Here is a 19050-nt window from a genome sequence, read left to right on the forward strand (position 1 = left end):
TACCAAGAAGGAAGGTGTGTTGCTGTGAATCTTGTGGGAGCAAGCCAAGCCCGTGTCTGGAAGACACCGGCACACTAGTGGAATAGCGGTTGGTTCAGGTAGAGGAAAGAACTTGAGATGACGGTGGGTACAGCAGCTGAGGCTGTGGGGAGGAGACAGAGTTGCTGGGGAGGATGCAGAAAGTGTACATCTCTAGATTTCCCCTGCCCCTGCAATGTTGAATTGGTGTGAGCCTGTGTGGGATTTCCACTTCAGTCTCGCTTGAGCTGATTGCTCAGTTCTTTTAGAGGCCCTTCCCTTTATTTTTCTATTGAATGTACAGTTTGTCCTAGTGAAGAAAAGACTAGCAAGAAGGCTGGGGCCTGAGCATGCTGGAGCATGAGGGGTCCTGACTGCACAGACATGAGCTGTGATCAGAGCGGTGCTTCAGGAGGATTTGTTTGTAGGGCTGAACTGGTGTGGGAGGCAGGAAGGAGGCTCCTGCTGTTGTCAAAGCGAGGGGAGAGAAATCCTTGACGTATCTGATCTGTAGAACGTAACACTGGGGGGCATGGGGTGAGGTGGAAATCTAAGGTAACTCTGAGGTTTCGGGCCTAGAAAATTGAGGGAATGGTGATGCCATGAACAGAAACAGGGAAGAAATGGGTATGAACTTGATCTGAGATGGAGGATGATGGCTTTGCTTTGGGATATATTGAATCACTGCAGATAAAGATTTGGGGGTCATTTGTAGAGGGAAACTTTCTAATCATGAGAGTAGATTCCAATAAAAAAGGGGAAGGGCCCAGGACCAAAACCCTGGGAGCTTTTCTTTGGAGGATGTGGAAGGGATGGAGAAGCCAAGTCAGAGGAGTGCGGAGGGAGGCCAGGGGTACAGGAGCTAAGGGACCCTGGACCACCAATGGGAGGAAGTAGTCAAGGGATTTGGACACTGCCTGGCACATGGTGGGCTCTCAGGAAAGGCTTTGGAGTTGAACGGAGAGACATAAGATGATAGAGATTTGGCGACTTAAGTGGTCCCTAATGAGGACACTTTCAGTGGGAAGTAGCCACATGCAGAGGCTATGGAACAAGGAGATGGTGAGGAACAGAAGCTAGGTGGGTAGATTGTTCTTGAAGGTGGTTTGATGGAGAAGGAAAATGGACAGGTAGAAGCTTAGAGAGTAGCACTATACTGGAAAGTTTCTTTTTAAGATAAGAGAGACGTGGTGCGCCAGCCTGGCTCAGTTGATAGAGCACACGACTCTTGATCTCAGGGTCATGAGTTCGAGCCCCACGTTGAGCCTAGGGCTTATTAAAAAAAAAAAAAGGTAAGAGAGACTTGTAATCAGGAGAAAGCTGTGGAAGGGATGGATGGAATGGAGAGACTGAAGCTAGCTGATGGAAGAGGACTCCAGAGGCGTGGGAAGCCATGCTCATTAGCCTGGTCAAGAGGGGCGGCTGGGGGAGGAAAGCAAGCCAGGTTGAGATGGAGGGAAGTCACATGAGACTGCCTAAGTCTTCTTAGTAAAATATGAAGGGAGGTCACCTGCTCAGAGGGAAGAAGTGTGGCTCAGGGTTGTGGATTTGAGGACAGTGACGGAAGACCGGAATGTTCCTGTAGTGGGAGAAGAGGGGAGTCAGCCTGCGATCTAGAGCGCGAGTAGCAGGAACTGGGCAGCAGTGGGGGGAGACTCAGGCTCCGTGCGTCAGGGTGCTAGCAGCCCCGAAGCTACTGATTCTGGGCTTCAGGCTGGCAGCGAGGCAAGGCAAGCTGGGTGGAGGTGAGAGAGAAGCCTGGCAGTCATGAGCAGAAACAATAAGGCTTCTAGAAGGAAGAGATGAGTAGAAAAGGAGGAATTGGACAAGAACACTCTTGGATCACTTATTTTCCCACATTCTTCTCTTTTTGTACAACATGTATTATCTCTCCCTGTAACCCCAGACTCATGCTTCTTAAGATTTGTAGCTAGTCTCTCACTGCTCTTCTGGATTGTGTATTCTACAGTGCCGAAAGAGAAGAAGTGGAGACTGGTCCTAGAACGTAGTGGCTGCTGAAAGTGATTTCAGGCATTGTGTTGAGCATTTTATATACATTATCTTATGTATTGCTCATGAAAACCCTCTGAGTTTAAATAATAAGCTTTTAGTATTATTTTTTAAAGACAGAGAATGATTAGCTAACTTATTCAAGGTCGCATGGTTAGTGAATGGCGAGGTCAAGTTTCGGACCCAGGCAGGTTGACCTGAGCCTTTAGCCACTTCTCTAAACTGCCTCCCTGCCAGGACTTGCTACAGTTGGCACAGTGACTGTATTGCTTTTTCTTCAATTGCTCAAATTGTCGTAACAACAACTAGAATCCTTGTTGGCCTTTATGGTTTGCAAATCAAGTTCACGCACATTATTTCCTTTGATCTTAACACTCCTGTGAGGTTTGCAGCCACGTGCCGGGGGACGGAGTGCATCAACTCCAAGCTCTCTACGTCTTTAGTCCTGAAATCTTTGAAGTTTTGCCATTACAGAGTTGTCACCCGGCCTTTCTTAAATATGCTCGATTCCTTTTATTAAAGGCTTTCTCTGGGGTGCCTGGCTGGCTCAGTTGGAAGAGCATGAGATGAGACTCTTGATCTCAGGATCCTTAGTTTGAACCCCACATTGGGTGTAGAGGTGACTAAAAATAAATAAATAAAAACTTTTAAAATAAAATAAGATAAAAAAAAAATAAAGGCATTCTCTGTACAGACCTTCTGCTTCATTCCAGGTCATAGAACTCTGTATGTGGGCGTTCGGATGCCGCTGGGTCGGCAGAGCCATCGCCATCACCGAACGCATGGCCAGAAGCACCGAAGGCGAGGGCGGGGCAAAGGAGCCAGCCAGGGAGAGGAAGGCCCAGAGGCCCTGGCCCATGGTAACATTCTCAGGAGGGAGGGTGGGGGCCCATGGCTGGGACCTTGGTGAGGCTGAGGGAATGTATGATGGATATCAAGTACGTGGTCTTGATTCTCTAGCCCTTTTATAGAGTTTTCAGGGCTTGCTTCCAACAAGAAGAAATGCCTCTAAGAATCAAAAGTATCTTCCTGAAAAACTCTTAGTTCAGGCCTCCCAAATCAATTACCGTATAGGTTGAAATCATTTGCCAGAAAATTAACCATTCTTTTTAATCAAATCAATCAGATTTCCAGTTTGTTGTGGGTTTTCTTCAAGTGGTCTTAGTTCATAATTTTTCCCCCCACTAACTCCTTCCATAGAATAGCATTTTTTGGGAGGGGGAATAAATCTTTTTGATCTACATTTAGGATTGTTTTCTTGATGTTCCTAAAGTTATAAGGTCCCCAGATGTGCTAAGTATAGCAGAATGCTATTTCTGTTCTAAGTTGAGGCTGGGAGCAGACCTTTCTCTGTGGCTGATTTTCTAGACACACCATCTCAGCGTGTTCAGTTCATTCTTGGCACTGAGGAAGATGAAGAGCACGTGCCTCATGAGCTGTTCACAGAGCTGGATGAGATCTGTATGAAAGAGGGAGAAGATGCTGAGTGGAAGGAGACAGCTAGGTAAGGCCCTAAAATATCCTGGGTCACGAGTTGCTTGGGTAGGCAAACGTGTACCTTTCAGCAAGTGACAGGTCTGCTTGTCTTTTATTTCTTCATGGGAGAAGTGATAACTGACATGGGGACTGATGTTCTAAAGTCTTCAATGGGAAGTCTTGATTTTGTCCTCTTTCTGATGTCTCCGATGATACCTATACAAATTGACCTTGAGCCTGGGATTGGTGACAGAAACATAGAACCTTTAGGGAGTCCTCTCATTTACTTAGGGCCCAGAGTTGCTTGTGGGCTATCTTGATATTGTAGTTCTGGCTTAGAAGATGCCTGATGGGGCCACCTTTGTTTGGACCCACGCAACCAAGCGTAGGTGAACATAGGATAGGGTAAGACTTTTCTGCAGGTGAACCATAGTGTTTTAATTCATTTGGGTTTTGATTCACTGGACGTTTCATAATTTTTGAGATGTCCTACGGGACAGCCCAACCTCATGGAGACCAGTAGGATTATAACTAGCCTGACGGTAGGCTTCCTGGGGTAACTGTAGAGTGACCATGCTTGCCTGAGGCTCAAACCCCAGAAGAGCCCTCAGATTAACCAGGGCCATGTCTGGGCTCCTCTGGTAACTGGCCAGTAAGCCTTATGGGGGAATTGAAAGCCATCATGCCTGAGTTTCAGGGAAGAAGGCGAGGTGGGTAACTAGTAAAGTGTGGCTCTAGCTCTCACTGGAACAGCTCTTCCTGGATCCTTGCTATATCCTTGGACGTTTGCCATGGGTGGAGAGGATTAGGCAAGACAATCACCCTGATGCCAAGTCTTGTTATTCTGTCTTTGCCAACTTGTAAAGGTCACATTTACAAAAAAGAGGCTTTTTAAAAAAGAAAAAATTATCATTTTATTAATCTGTCCAAATGATATTGATTAGACCTATCTTTTTAATTGCACAAGTAATATGTGCTCATTATATGAAATTAGAAAAGAAAGATAAGCAAAAAGAAGATGAAAATTATGTATAAATCTACTACCTCAAGGAGAATGAGGAATACACCATTTGGCGTCTTAAACATGTGTGTTTGCATTTTAAAATTTTTCTTTAAATAGAAATGGGATCAAGCTGTACTCAACTTTGCGCTGTTTTATAACCTGCTTTTTTTTGCCTATCAATGTACCCCGAACATTAAATTAAAATGTCAATATGATTATTCAGCTATCTTTCATTGTGGCTTACATTAAAAATTCTCTTGTGAAAATTCCTCATTTTCTGCCTTTGGCATCCAGTTGTTCGTAATGCTTTCAGGTGGCTGAAGTTCGAAGAGGACGTTGAGGATGGGGGTGAACGCTGGAGCAAACCTTATGTGGCAACCCTTTCACTGCACAGCCTCTTTGAGCTAAGGAGCTGCCTTATTAATGGAACAGTCCTTCTGGATATGCGGGCAAATAGCATAGAAGAAATTTCAGGTAAGTTTAGGTACAGGAAAACAGAGGAATGTTTGTGTAAATTAAGAAGTGTGGTGTGGAGGAACGAGTAAAGTAGCTGTGTGTCCTCAGGTCCGTCACTGAACCTTCTCCACCTCAATGTCTTCAGCTGGGTTCAGATGGGTTTTAACTAAGAAACTACTCTACCTATTTCACAGTCTTCTTATGGGATTCAAACAACAGGGTGTTCAGTCTTCTATTTGCCTGTTCATTTAGCATGCATTTATTTTGTAGCTATTTATGCTCGAGAATGTGCTAAGCACAAGGGAATAAAGATAGGAAACAGTTCCTACCTTCAAGAAGCTCACCTTTTAGTGGGGGAAATAGCCATGGGACAATTCGAATAACTGCAACCACAGAGATATGTCTTGGTAATAATCAGAGAAAGGGGCAACTGGGAATTGTGCAGAGAAAAATGTGTGAAGGGAAGATTTTTAAATATGGCCGCTAGGGAAGACACGTAAAATTGAGCCAAACTCTCCCCACGGCTTCAGCAGTGTGTGAAGGGTGACGTCTGACGGGATTACCTGACGTGGTTGAGTGCTGCTACCATGTTTTGGGCACAGCGTTTGAGAAACACCTGGATGCATGTGAAGATTTTCCCCTCAGCTGGGCTCTGGCTGGCTGGTGAAATAGAGATTTCTTCAAACGTTTCTTCAAGTATCCAAGTTATTCTGCCTCTCTGGGATCACTTGGGGAAGCAGGGGAGGGATCAGCTCTGATGAGATCCTGTGTTGCCTCTGAAGGCTCTAGGAGAAAGCTGTTCCCTGCTTCTTCCAGCTTCTGCAGGGGCCCTAGGTGTTCCTTCTCATGAATGCCTAACTCCAGTCTGCCTCTGTCTTCATGCGGACTTCTCGTTCGTGTCTCTCTTGTAAGGCTATTTGTCAGCGTTGTCCAAGATGATCTTATCTTAAGGTCCTTAGCTTACTTACAAATGCAAAGGTCTTTTTTACAAATAAGATCACTGTCACAGGTTCCAGGGGATTAGTATATAGATGTATCTTTTAGGGGGGCATCATTCAACCCATTACAAAAGCTGAGAGGAGAGAGAGTACAACTCATCAGTGTTAAATGCTGCAGAGAGGTCAGGTAAACACCCATTAGATTAAGCAACTGGAAAGTTATTGGTGATTTTATCAAAAGCAATTTCAGGGACGCCTGGGTGGCTCAGTTGGTTAAGCATCTGGCTTCGGCTTGGGTCATGATCCCAGGGTCCTGGGAGAAGAGTCCCATGTCAGGCCCCCTGCTCAGAGGGGAGCCTGCTTCTCTCTCTGCCTGCCGCTCCTCCTGCTTGTGTTCTCTAGAGAGAGATTTATTTATAAATAAATAAAACCTTAAAAAAAAAGCAATTTCATCGAGGTAGCCAAATTATAGGGGACTGAGAAATTTTTCTTTTGAGAACTTTAAATGATAGGAGTGAGTAAGGCAGGGTAAATAAAAGGGGGGGGTGAACATTCTTTTTCTTATTTTAAATTTTTTTCAAGATGTAGGATCCTGAAGCATGTTTACAGTATGGGGGCAATGAACCAATCAGTATAAAGGTTAGAGGTAGAGAAACCATGGATCTTCAGCTTGAATATTCAAAGTAGATTTTCTTTATTTATTGCTTCTAGTTCTTGGATAGTTGTGGATGGAGTTGGGGGTTGAGAATAGGTCGAAGTTTTGGGGAGGCTTGGGAATAGGTATTTAGGATTGAAGTGTAACTGCTATAATTCCTTACAGTAGGTACCTGAAGTATTTGTTAGTGATAACGTTAGGTGCACTGGGTCGAGTGTCACCCGTGAATCAGCATTTTGTATTTATTATCTCATTAATTTTCCATAACAAGCTTTGATGATGGTCGATGATATTATCTCCATATTACAGATGAGGAAACTGTGGTATGGAAGGGTTATGTAACTCGCCCAAGATCACACAGAAAGTGGTAGAAGTGGGATAGAATGTGGGCCTTTGGAGGGGGGGTAAACAGAAGAGGGAATGAACCTGAGAGACTGTGGACTCTGGGAAACAGACTGAGGGCTTCAGAGGGGAGGGGGGCGGGGAATGGGATAGGCCAGTGATGGGTATTAAGGAGGGCACATATTGCATGGAGCACTGGGTGTTATACGCAAACAATGAATCATGGAACTTTACATCAAAAACTAAGGATGTACTGTATGACTAACATAACATAATAAAAAATTATTATTAAAAAAAAAGAATGTGGGCCTTTCGCTCTAGAACTCATACTCAATAGCAGGTATTGGGATTCTTTCCCCTCTCAACTGCGCTGGGTTTGAGGGGTTAAAGGTCGATGCTTGGTGGCGGTTAGCTGGGGTGCTGAGTTAGCTTAGTCATACTTGTAGGTTCCACCTTCAAATTGTCATTCGGAGTGCTCTGTGGTTATAGTTCCTCTCGGTGATCATAGCAATGTTGAAATCTTGGAGCAGGAGAGTATAGAGGAACTTTGGCAGATGACAGAAGAAAGTGGGGATTAATGTGGGCTTTGGAGTCAGGTAGTCTTGGGCTTGAATTCCATCCTTGCAACTTACTAGGTGTGCGATCTTGGGGAATTTTGTAATGTTTGGGCCTCAGTTTCCTGATCTGTACAAATCATTACAGTGCTACCTACTTCTCAGAGTTTTTGTTAGGATTAGATTGGATGATCTATGTAAGGTTCATAGTACCTTTCTGGTGCATATTAAGTGCTTGATAGTATCTAATAATAATGATTTGTTACGGAATCAAGTATAACTTGCCACAGTTGCTGTCATCAGATAACTCTTTTGGGCACCGAAGCATTAGTTGTACCTCAGTGACCCTGGTGGAACTGCTTCCCCCTACTCCGTGCCCCTCACCCCTCACCCCATCTGACGCTGGCCTCTTTGAGTTCATTGTCAGTTGGAGTGTTCATGTTAGTGCCTGCTTTCCAGACCTGATCCTGGACCAGCAAGAACTGTTCAGTGACCTGAATGACAGCATGAGGGTTAAAGTACGAGAAGCCCTGCTCAAAAAGCATCACCATCAGAATGAAAAAAAGAGAAATAACCTCATTCCCATTGTTCGCTCCTTTGCTGAGGTTGGCAAGAAGCAGTCCGATCCACATTCGATGGATAAAAACGGTAAGATTACTAGAAGTGACTGTTTTCTCTTCTTATTAATTAGACATTTAGGAACTAGTTGGAGATGCCAAGTTACTAGAGGGTACAGGTTATATTTGTCTAATATGCGTCCATGCTTACTTACACACAGTACTCTGGTCACAGGCAAGAAGGGGGGCTGGGACTGGTGACCATCGATCTCTTGTGGCACTAGGGATGCAGGCCTCAGATCTCAGATAGGTCTTAGATTCAGGAGGCAAAATACAGTAGCGTAGGTCTTGAGTCAGACTTCTAGGCTGGAGATTCAGGCTTCACTACTTGCAAAGTGGGTGACCTTGGGCAACCTCCTAAACCTCTTTAAGTCTCGGTTTCTCTTCCGTAAAATAAGGATAATAATAGCATCTACCCCATAAGTTTCTTGTGAGGCTTCAATACGGTAGTCCATGTAAATCCCTTAACCAGGTGCATGATGGGTTATAAACACTCAATGAATTTCAGCTGCTGATTGGTTTCCTTTTCTGTGGCCAGGCAGGGCCTGATCTATATGTCTCCCTATCGCCACATTCACTGATCACAATGGCAGGGGATATGCCTGGGAATCTATATACTTGAAAAGTTTTCCAGAGGAGTCTCTGATGTGCACTCCTGGTTATGAATCACTACCTTCACAGAGGAAGACAGAGGATCACAAATATGTTCAGGAGAAGGTGCAGAAGTAGTAAGACTTCTGTTCTCCCTTTACCACTAACTGGTGGATAAGGAGATATGTCTTAGCTTCACAGTCATCAGAACCTCTTCTTTCTATGGGCTTTGCAGGAGACATGGCCGTAGCCAACCAATGATGGATGGGGTGTGTCAAAAGGGGGAAAGGGCAGAGACTCAGGAAATTGTTTTCTCTCAATAGGTCAAACTGTGTCTCCTCAGTCTGTTCCCACTACAAGTCTTGAAGTAAAAAATGGAGTGAATTGTGAACACAGCCCTGTGGATTTAACCAAGGTGAGCACAGACATGGGAGCTTGGCTTAGAGGCCTAAGTGGCCTCTGGAACCGAGTCCAATTGCTGGAAGCTGGGTAAGGTTTGGTATTTCTGCAGCCTTTGTCTAAGACCAGAAGCCCCTCTGCAGGAAAGGAGGCCCTTCTGCTCAGGTCTTCTCCCTTTCACTCCAGCCCGGATGGGGCCCACTCAATTTGTTCCACCAGGTTCAACGTGCTGGAACTGAAAGTAGCCCCTGCTTATCCTCACTGACGCAGACCTCCCAATTTTTCCACAGTTCTTTTTGGTATTTGCTCTTCAGCAGCTCCTTCTTACCTTCAAGGGTTTGGCTGAAATGGTATTTTTGCTCTTGTCTCCTAAAACTACTCGGCAGCCGAGACTCTTCTCCGGCACTGTGACTTGGGTGTCCGAGGCCTGCTGCAGCCAGCAGTGCCTCCCTGCCGCTGCTGCTGTAGGCCTCGACCTCCCCGCCCCCAGCCTCCCGCTGCCCTGGTCTCTCCTTGACACCAGCTAAAACACAGATGGTGTCATGGCACTTCTCTGCCTGTAAGCCTCCCTGTTTTATTTAGAAAAGCTGAAACCTCTGACAAAAGCAGCCAAGTATTTTAAAATGGAAAACATTTGACCTACAGCTTCAAAAACAGTCCTCTGAGAAAGCGTGGTGTCGTGGAATTCTAATCAGAACACCTGGATTTAAATGGTCTCTCTTAAAATCTCCCTCGGGCGAGTGAACTTCACCTCTCTGGGTGTCAGCGCTTCATTTTATAAAACAAAAAAGTGGGGCCAATAAGACCTGTTTTATCCACTTTACAGAGTTATTATAAGGATTACACGAAATTGTGTGAGAAAACATTTGTTAAATCATAAAATGACAGACGGATGTGAGGTACGAGAGGGTGATTGATGTTTGAGGTGACGCTCCCAGGTTGTCAGAAGGTTCTTTTGGACTTTCAGGTGGATCTTCATTTCATGAAAAAAATTCCCACTGGGGCAGAGGCCTCAAATGTCCTGGTGGGAGAGGTGGATACTCTGGACCGCCCCATTGTTGCCTTTGTGAGGCTGTCTCCAGCTGTTCTTCTCTCGGGCCTGACCGAAGTGCCCATCCCAACAAGGTAAAGACAAGGGCTGCAAAAACTCAGTGCATTCCGTCTCAAGTACAGATTTGTGTGAGCTCTGGTGGAAGAAACCAGCTAATGCCAAAATTTAGGATTAATTGGGGCATTCTATTTAAAATTCAGCAGTGATCTCATTGGGGGATATTTGATTAACCTCCGTGCAGAAGGATTCTAAGACTTTTGAGGCTGTGGCTGTGCAGGACCTACAGCCTTGGGAATGGAGAACTGAAGAGCATCCGAAGGGCATAGCACAGGCTAATCGCTTGTTAGTATGGGAAGCCTGAGTCCTAGTGTCCCAGTTCTACAGAGCCGTGTCTCAGGGAAATGTCTCTGAGCAAAGGTATTGATGTCTCTTTCCACGGTCCTGGCAGGATTTGTAATGGTTTGCAAATATGTCCACATTTGTTTAAAAGGCTATTCACGCACTCTGAAGATGGTGACTCAGGTGATTCAGAGCACCATTAATTACAGAGTATTCAGACGTCCAGAACACAATTTAGACTCCTCTACCGGGCTTGATAATTTCAACTTCCTTATCCCTCTCCTCTCCCCATCATTTTCTTATTAGAGCAATGAATGAGATTCAGAAAACCTTGAATTTGCACTACAATGGCATGTTTTGAAAAAAGCATTTTTTCTCTAGCAAGGAATTGTGTCTATGGAAACCCTAAGAACGATAACCACACTATTGAATGGAGTCTTACAAATAGCTTCCAATGCTCCTAGTGGAGCTCTTAGGTCAAGGCAACTTCTGTTGCTCCATCATTAGCCTGTCTCCTTTTATTGAAGTTATGACAGTGATTTCTGTTTGATAGGAAACAGAAACGTTTTGTCGTTTGGAGAGGAATAAGATGCCACTTCTTTATGTTTACTTACGTCATTTATAATTTCATCCCCTGTATGTGTTGCCAGATTTTTGTTTATCCTATTGGGTCCAGTAGGGAAAGGTCAGCAGTACCATGAGATTGGCAGATCCATGGCTACCATCATGACAGATGAGGTATGTGTCACCTCTGCTTTCTGTGCATGCTACAGATATTTACTGAGTATTTACTCTGTGTCGGGTCTTGTGCTATTTGTCGGAGATAAAGTAATTACCATTCTGGGTAATTATCTTCTGGGAAGCAGTTCGGGTCACTTCTCTGCAGGCCTTTTGTGGGAGGATCAGACCTTCTGTGGGTATTTTTTCCTATGTCATCTCTCCCTTTTTGAGTAATCAAGGATGCAGAGAAATGCTTTTCTGGGAAAATTATTACTGCCAATTAGGACACCTAGAGAGAAAGATACTAAGGCTGACAACTTTCTAGAGAGGTTGGTTAATTACGTGTGTAAAAGCTATTTACATAAAGAAACCTCACTCTTATTCCTGTAAACGAGACCAGTTTGCATAAGGGTCAGGGGTATGAGCTTGGGCACTGTAATGGGAATGTCCCAAGGCAGCCGGATATTTTGGCCGCCATGCTGCTGAATCTCCACCACGTACCCTAGTGTGGTCTGCACTGCTCACGTAAGCTGCAACGTAAGGTTTTTAAGGCATGTGTCATAGCAGGTAGAGGGAGATGGGGGTTGTGTTTTATCATCTCTCTTTGAATGGGAAACTTATTTCATGGAGGGGCCTTCATTAGTAATTCCACCCAGTTTTTCCAACTGTTATCAGGAAATTTCCCCCCACATTTTGCCTTTTGTTCCACTCTTTGGAGGGATAACAATATACAACGTTAGAATCTTATCTCTTCTTGTACTAACATACATATCTCTAGTTCTTTTCGACCCATCTCCAGGTTCATTTTTTAATCCTTTTATCTTCGCATTTTTTTTTAAATGCTGAAGTTTTCCCCACTTCAGATCCCCATGACAGGGATACAAATCATGAGGCTGTATCTGTCCTTCACCACAGTCATTGGTGATTGTTTTAAGTCAAGTTATTTTCAACTTTGCTGAGGGTTTTTTCTTCTCTGTAGATTTTTCATGATGTGGCATATAAGGCGAAAGAGCGAGATGATCTCCTGGCGGGGATTGATGAGTTCCTTGATCAGGTCACTGTGCTGCCACCAGGAGAGTGGGACCCCTCCATTAGAATCGAGCCACCCAAAAACGTCCCTTCCCAGGTAATGTATGCACATTAGCCAACGGTGGCTTGGTGTCACTTACTGAGTACCCACCACGGACAAAGCAAAGACCATGAGGGTATATACTAAATAAATCAAGGCCCTTTTGGGGGCACCTAGGATGAACAGAACAGTTATAAAAAATAAGTACAGTAACATAGGTCGGCTCAGGTGATGCAATCAGTCAGGATTATTCTAGGATAAATTTGGAGTGGCTCTTGACAGTTTGATGTGGAATGGCAGAGAGGGGAAGGAAGGACAGTTCTTGGGAGTAGATTGTGAATGAAGCCATGCAATGAAAAGAGCAAGTTGCAGAGAGAAAGTAGAGTCGCCCATGCTTCTGGCCAAGCTAAAGGTGGGAAAGGAGCTCCTGTACTCTAGCCACCAAGCCTGGTGCTTTATAAATGCCAACTCAGCCTTGCCAGCAACATCCCCAAATAGGTATTTTTACCCTAAATTTTACAAATAAATACAACTATCTTCAAAGTTTTAAGGGAAAGTAAGATTACACAGAGGGAGATTTGAAACTGGAACTTAGGTCATAGCTGATGCCAAAGCCTCCATATTTCTGTTTCAGGACAAGACAGAGTTAGGAGTCAGGTACTAGTAGAGAGAGGGAGAAATTATATGTTGTTGTTGTTGTTTTCCAGGAAAATCAGTCAACTGCCCTAAAACAGTAAATGCATTTGAAAACTACAAACACTTGGGTATTTGGGGGCTGCTTTTGGATTATCTCATTACCAGTCCGCCCTGTTAGCAGGAAGGACAGAACAGATGGCTGACTTTACTAATTTTGGGGTCCTTTGTTAAAAGGAGAAAAGGAAAATGCCTGGAGTTCCAAACGGATATGTTTGCCACATAGAAGCCGAACCACATGGGGGCCACAGCGGGCCAGAACTTCAGCGCACCGGGCGGTAAGTTCGGGGATATTTCACAGCTCGTACTGCTTACAGGGCTGACGGTCTGCAAAGGAATGAGTCATACTCTGCTTTCAGCCTTCTTCTCTGTAGTATATTGGCTGGGAATGACTTTCCAAATGGAACCACTGACTACAATAAGTATTGCAAATATATCAGCTATTGTATTCATTCATTCAAGTTTCTCAAACCACCTACCACAGTCTGTCTCCCCTCCGGTCCTTTCCACACCTTGTTCCCTGATTTGAACCCTCGTCCCCTTCCTCATCTCCTGGCTAACTGCCACTTTGTCTCGGCTTAGGTGTCACTTCCTTTGGAAAGCCTTCTAAGACTCTATAGATGAGGTTAGGTATTCCTGCTATGTGGTGTCACAGCTTTGAACTCTGTCCTCTCTCATTGGCCACGCTCCCCCTAACCCCCGGTTACACCCTTCTCATACTTAATACTATTGCTTGATTTGTTGTCTTCCTGTTAGAACGTTTGTTGCATAAGGGCGGGGGGCCCGTTATATTCCTAGCACTCAGCACCGTGCCCTGCACAGAGTAGGCACTCAGAATCTGATGAACTTATGAATGAGTACTTTTAGAATGACTCCTGTTTTGTAGTATGAGTGGACTGAATATAGATAAATATCAAGTGATTACTTGAAGTTAAGAAACTCCCTTAGGGTAGGAATATAGGTAGGGGTGTGTGTGTCTCAGAATAGTCAATCTACTCTTCTAGGCCAAGATTCTACAGACAGATGCCCAAGGAGAAGTTTCTCTATGGAAGGCTAGGGAAGGAGGTCTCCAGACTTGGTTTTATTTGCCAGGTAGGAAGGTGGTAAAAGAGGATGATATTTTGGATTGGAGTGACATCTAGAGTTTCCCCCAGATTGTGGAACACAGTTGAGACCATAGCTCTGGCTCTGTAAGTTGTGCTTGTGTCTAAGAAGGACCTGCTGGGTGGAGATTCTCAGGACATGACTTATATCACGGAGAGAAGCTTTGTAACATCCTCTATTCCTTTCTTTCACCTTATTTTTTTTCTCTTTGCTTGAAGTTGCTTTCCTTATTTTTCTATCCTCAGTATACTCTACGCATTGGAGACTCAGGGTTTTTTTTAGAATTGTAGACAGTCATCTATTTTTCCACTCTTGGAAATTCAGGGAGGAGCGAGGAAAGGAGACTGAGAAGCAGGAGAGAAGGCACTTAACTAGCAGTGTCCAGACGGGGAGTGTGTTTCCTGGCTGGAGGAAGGTATTTGAGGGTGGGGAAAGATAATTGGGTTCTGGGGAGTGATCGCAGAGGAAGGAGCAGTTTTGATAGAAGGGGGTCACTAAAATGACGGAGCAACCTCCAAGAGTGAGTTTAAGGTGTTCTTTAAAGTTGGGAGAGGTCTGAATTGGGTGGGAGGCCTGGTATTGAGAGATGGTTCATCTGTCCTTAGAATAGGGGAAACTATTCATCTGTCCTTAGAATAGGGAACCATCTGTCCTTTGAATAGGTTCCAGGATTGAGATTGTCCTGGAGAAGGTGGTGTTTTTTAGGGGAAGAGTCTTGGGTATGGATTTGATAGTATTTCAGACTTGTGATTTATCTTTTGAATATAAATGGGGTTCACCCCCCAGGACTTAGAGTTTAAAGGCAGTGGAAATGAGGGCAAGAGGATTCCCTCCAAATGATATCCATGCAGAGGTGAGCTTTCAGGTTTCTTTTGGTGTCAGATGAGAATAAACTAGAGTCCCAGGCCTTTTGAGGGGGTCATTTATAATCAATTCCATGTGGGGATTTGGGAAGCTATAAGATCAGATCTCAACAATTATAGATTCTCAGCAATGGTGCCTGACATTCCAAAAGAGAATCTCATACAGCCAGAATCATCACATGCTTACTCAAAGTATCAAAGTACCCTTACTCACAAACTCACATAGGGTTTGAGGAAGTTCTCCCTTCGTGTCTTGTCAGGAAGTTATGGAGCTGGTAAGGCTGAAAGGAAGGGTTATCTAGGCTCAGAGCCTAAGTCTGCTTGGTGAGGGAGATACTTCCTCTTCCTGAGCTCCTAGAGTTTTCCTCAGAGCCCTTAGTAGAAGACCTCAAGACACATGGCCTTTCTCCCATTGTAGCCTTGTAGTGACTACTACAAGGTGACTTAATGCCTGTATCAGAGATTATGGTTCTGGGCCAGCTCTTGCCCCTTTCGCAATCTCTAAGTATTGAGATCACTCTCAAAGAGTGAATATAAACCCACCCATGCAGATGGACATCCTAGAACTTTCTGGATCTGGACTGCACAGACTAAAAATACATTGACAGCTTGGGTTCTGTGGTTCTTCATACCATTAGTTGTGTTTCTTTGAGGTGGAAAACCTGCTTTATGCATACCATGTTGTATAGGGTGGGGCAAAACTTGGAGACTTAGTTCTTAGTTCTACCTGTTGGACACGGTGAGGTATATGAAGATGGGGGAGCGTAGACTCTAAGAAGGTGAGAAAGAGACAGGTGGAAAGCAGTATTCTGAGTTCTGTATTACCTGACCCACCATGCCAGGATGAAGACAGTTCTTGGAGCTCCCTGCTGTTGATGCAGGCAGTGATGCTGATGCATTCCCATACGTAACAAAGAGGAAAGTCTGACTAGAATGTTCCTAGGCCACAAGCTTCACCACAGGGAGGATAGTCTGGAAAGGGTTCTTCCAGGGGTATGTTTATGTACCTTATTGGGGAAGCCGCTTTTGGGAAGGGTTAATGAAAAAAGAATCAGGAGCTGCTATCTCGATGATCCCCCCTCCCCCCACACTTCAAACAGGTTTCTTCCAAAGCACACCAGACAAAGGATGGCTGTCCTGTCCCTAAAGCCCTCCAGAGAAGGGCTCCCTAAGTCAGTGCTCCAGAGCCTAGTGACCCTCTACACGGGTAAGTCCTGTCTTGCATCAAGCTTAAGTTCATATCCCTGTGTGCCTCCTACCCTCCAAAAACTTGAACATCAAGGGTAGTGTTGAAAGGGAAAGGAAGTGTCAAATGTTAACAGAAGCATCCATGCCTGATCTTGTGGGAGAGGAGCAATTATGGTCTGATTTTGTGCATGAGTGAGATATAAGGCTGACTCTGTAAACAATATTTAGAAATTAGTTTACTAATTTACAGTTACATTATCGATAGGAGCCTCAGATCTTTTTTTCCCCTTTTATTTATTTTTTAAAAAAATATTTTATTCATCTATTAGAGAGAGAGAGAGCACAAGCAGGGGAGAGTGGCAAAGGGAGAGGGAAAAGCAGGCTCCCCGCTGGCAGAGAGCCCCACGCAGGGCCCGATCCCAGGACCCCAGGATTACGACCCGAGCCAAAAGCAGACGCTTAACCAACTGAGCCACCTAGGCACCCTTACTTTCCCCTTTTAATCACTGCTAGGTAAACAGATGTCCTCCCTATCTGTCGGCTTCTCATGAATCCATTTCGCATAAATCTTTTGTCTCTTACTCACAGACACTCTTCCCTGAAGATGCCTCCTGCATCCAGGGGGCTGAGCAATCATGGCAGCATCTCCGATTGCCTAGTGGGGTGAGGCTCATTATTGCAGAAGGAGATTATTTTCCCAGAATGATACCCTTCAGTGGAAGGTCATCGATGATTAAGAGGTGATATTCGCATGGTACCAGGATTCTGTGTCGGTAAAGACCAAGAAACACTTGTATCTCACCCTCACTAGTCACAACTGCCTGTAAGGTCCTATTTACCTAGAGGAGAAAGCAAAACACAGTGATACTTTATTACAAATCAGAGCCTTGGTTCCAAACCCTGAGGTGGAATTCTCACACTCTAGGTTAGACCCTATAGATAGCTCCTTACCTAGGGTAGGTTTGCCAGATAGACTAAAAACAAAGCTAGCTTTGCCTCTTTTCCCTAAGCCAAGACCCAGATTGTGATGTTACTGCTGTAAACTGAAGAATGGTGAATCCCAACTATACCCACCCAAACCAGAAGAAAAGAGCCAAGGGTAAGATAGAACAGTGTCTGCCCTGTGTCCACCTGCACCCTCATTGCACTGGCTAGGGGAGAGAAGGCATTCAAATGGAGAGAGAGAGAGCTGGCTGGGCCTTCTCCTCTGGCATACAGGTTCCTGTCCTCCTGGTCCTCCTCCATGCTCCCAGGCAGAAAGAAAGAGCTGGCCAAGCCTCCTTTCAAGAAGGAGTAGCTCGTTTTTTGTTTTTAGCTTTTTATTATAGAAAATTTCAAACACATGAGGCAAAAAAGAGAATGGTATAATGAACCCCCATGGGCCCATCAGCAGTGATTAACACTTTGCCAGTTATGTTTCATTTATTTCTCCCCACTTATTTGTTTTATTTTTATGTTTTCTAGATTATTTAAAACCAAATCTCCGGTATCATGTCATTTTACCTGTAACTACATCAGTATGTATCTCTGTTTGATGAGGGTATTTTAAAAAACAACTATCATGCCATTAAGAAATCTAACACGATTAACACTGATTCTTTAAATTGTCTAATGCTCAGTTCATATTCGACTTTTTGTGATTGTCTTAGCAACATCCTTTTAGAGTTCATTTGTTTGACGTAGGATCCAATCGGGGATTGCATTTGGTTATTATGATTCTGTCATATAACGGCTCTCCTTCCTTTTTTTCTGTGCCACTGATTTGTAGAAGAGACCAGGCCATTTGCTGAGTGACTCTTTTTGTGACTCACCTACCAACTTTCACTCTGGTGCACTGACTCCACTCTTAGAAAAAGTGACCCCATTTGAGAACACTACTCCTCTTTGGTGTGGGATATCTTGCTCTTGATCCGGCTCATCCTTGGGAAGTGGAGAAGGGTCCCCGAAGTCCTGCCACCAAGTCCTGTTCATTCTATTCCCGATTAAGCCCTTAAGTCCATCCACTTCTCCTCATTCCAATCCACTGCCTCCAGTCTTGCCCCACGTTCCATTCATTACACCCCCCCCCCGAGTGAGCCTTCCAGAATGCATGTTTATGTTGTTCTCCTGTTTACAATCCTTCAGTGATGTGACATGCCATTAGCATAAAGTTCTAATTCTGTAAAACAGTTTACAAGGCTCTTCATGACTTGGCTTCTCCAGCTTCTCCATCCTTGTCTATCAGCTTTGGCTCCTCATTGTCTTCCAGCCATATCTCCGTCAGCCCTGCGCTCCCACCTCTAGGTGGCGCCCGTGCTAGCCCCTCTGCCTCATCGGGCTGGCTCCCGGTCCGTTCTCTGAGTCCCTGCTGAAATGTCCTTCCCTGTCCTATGCCGCCTGTGGCACCCTCACAGCACTGCCTATCTCTTGCACTAGACTGCAGGTCCTGGAGAGAAGGGCTGTGTTGTCTTGCTCACTGCTGCCTCTCCAGTACCTGGCACAATGCCTGGCAGGAAGTATCTGCTACTACTTGTCAACTGCATGAATGAATTATTATGCTAATTTCTCAACGGAAGGTGGGTAGTTGCTCAGAGTAGGAAAGTGCATGTGATGGGGCTTTTTATCTAGACTACATATACTAAAACTAACAACTTTAATACCTTGAATTGGTTTTGCACATTTCCTCAGAACAGCTCAGGATTTGAAGTTTGTAGCTACTTCTTAATTTCACATTAATTTTTTGAAACTTCTTATTGAATGGGTAATATGCACATCCACATTCATTCTTTTTGTGCTTGGGATAATCATTCAAACTCGTGCCCTTAGCTGCAAATAGAATCTCTGCTGACACCTGAGAGATCTCTTGTACTTGGGGTCAAATTGAAGCCAAAGTATGTCTTCAGTACAGAACACATTTGAAGTGTTTTTCAAATGGGTGCTGTTCAAATACTTTCGTGAAAGAGGGACTGTGTCAGAGGCCTATCT

At 44.5% G+C, this 19050-nt stretch overlaps 1 protein-coding gene across 1 annotated transcript in view; it reads left to right on the forward strand.

The window, feature by feature from the left end:
* Window positions 1–19050, forward strand: part of SLC4A8 (solute carrier family 4 member 8) — a 68726-nt gene that overhangs the window by 19609 nt on the left and 30067 nt on the right. Inside the window, exons 3-11 of the mRNA XM_040642469.1 lie at window positions 2742–2888; window positions 3397–3532; window positions 4821–4981; window positions 7912–8100; window positions 8984–9075; window positions 10027–10184; window positions 11100–11187; window positions 12149–12295; window positions 13109–13209. Coding sequence (XP_040498403.1) covers window positions 2742–2888; window positions 3397–3532; window positions 4821–4981; window positions 7912–8100; window positions 8984–9075; window positions 10027–10184; window positions 11100–11187; window positions 12149–12295; window positions 13109–13209 — 1219 coding nt within the window. The remainder of the gene's footprint in view (window positions 1–2741; window positions 2889–3396; window positions 3533–4820; window positions 4982–7911; window positions 8101–8983; window positions 9076–10026; window positions 10185–11099; window positions 11188–12148; window positions 12296–13108; window positions 13210–19050) is intronic.

This window comes from Ursus maritimus, unplaced genomic scaffold (assembly GCF_017311325.1).
Source record: "Ursus maritimus isolate PB19 unplaced genomic scaffold, ASM1731132v1 scaffold_26, whole genome shotgun sequence".
Taxonomy (NCBI): Eukaryota; Metazoa; Chordata; class Mammalia; order Carnivora; family Ursidae; genus Ursus; species Ursus maritimus.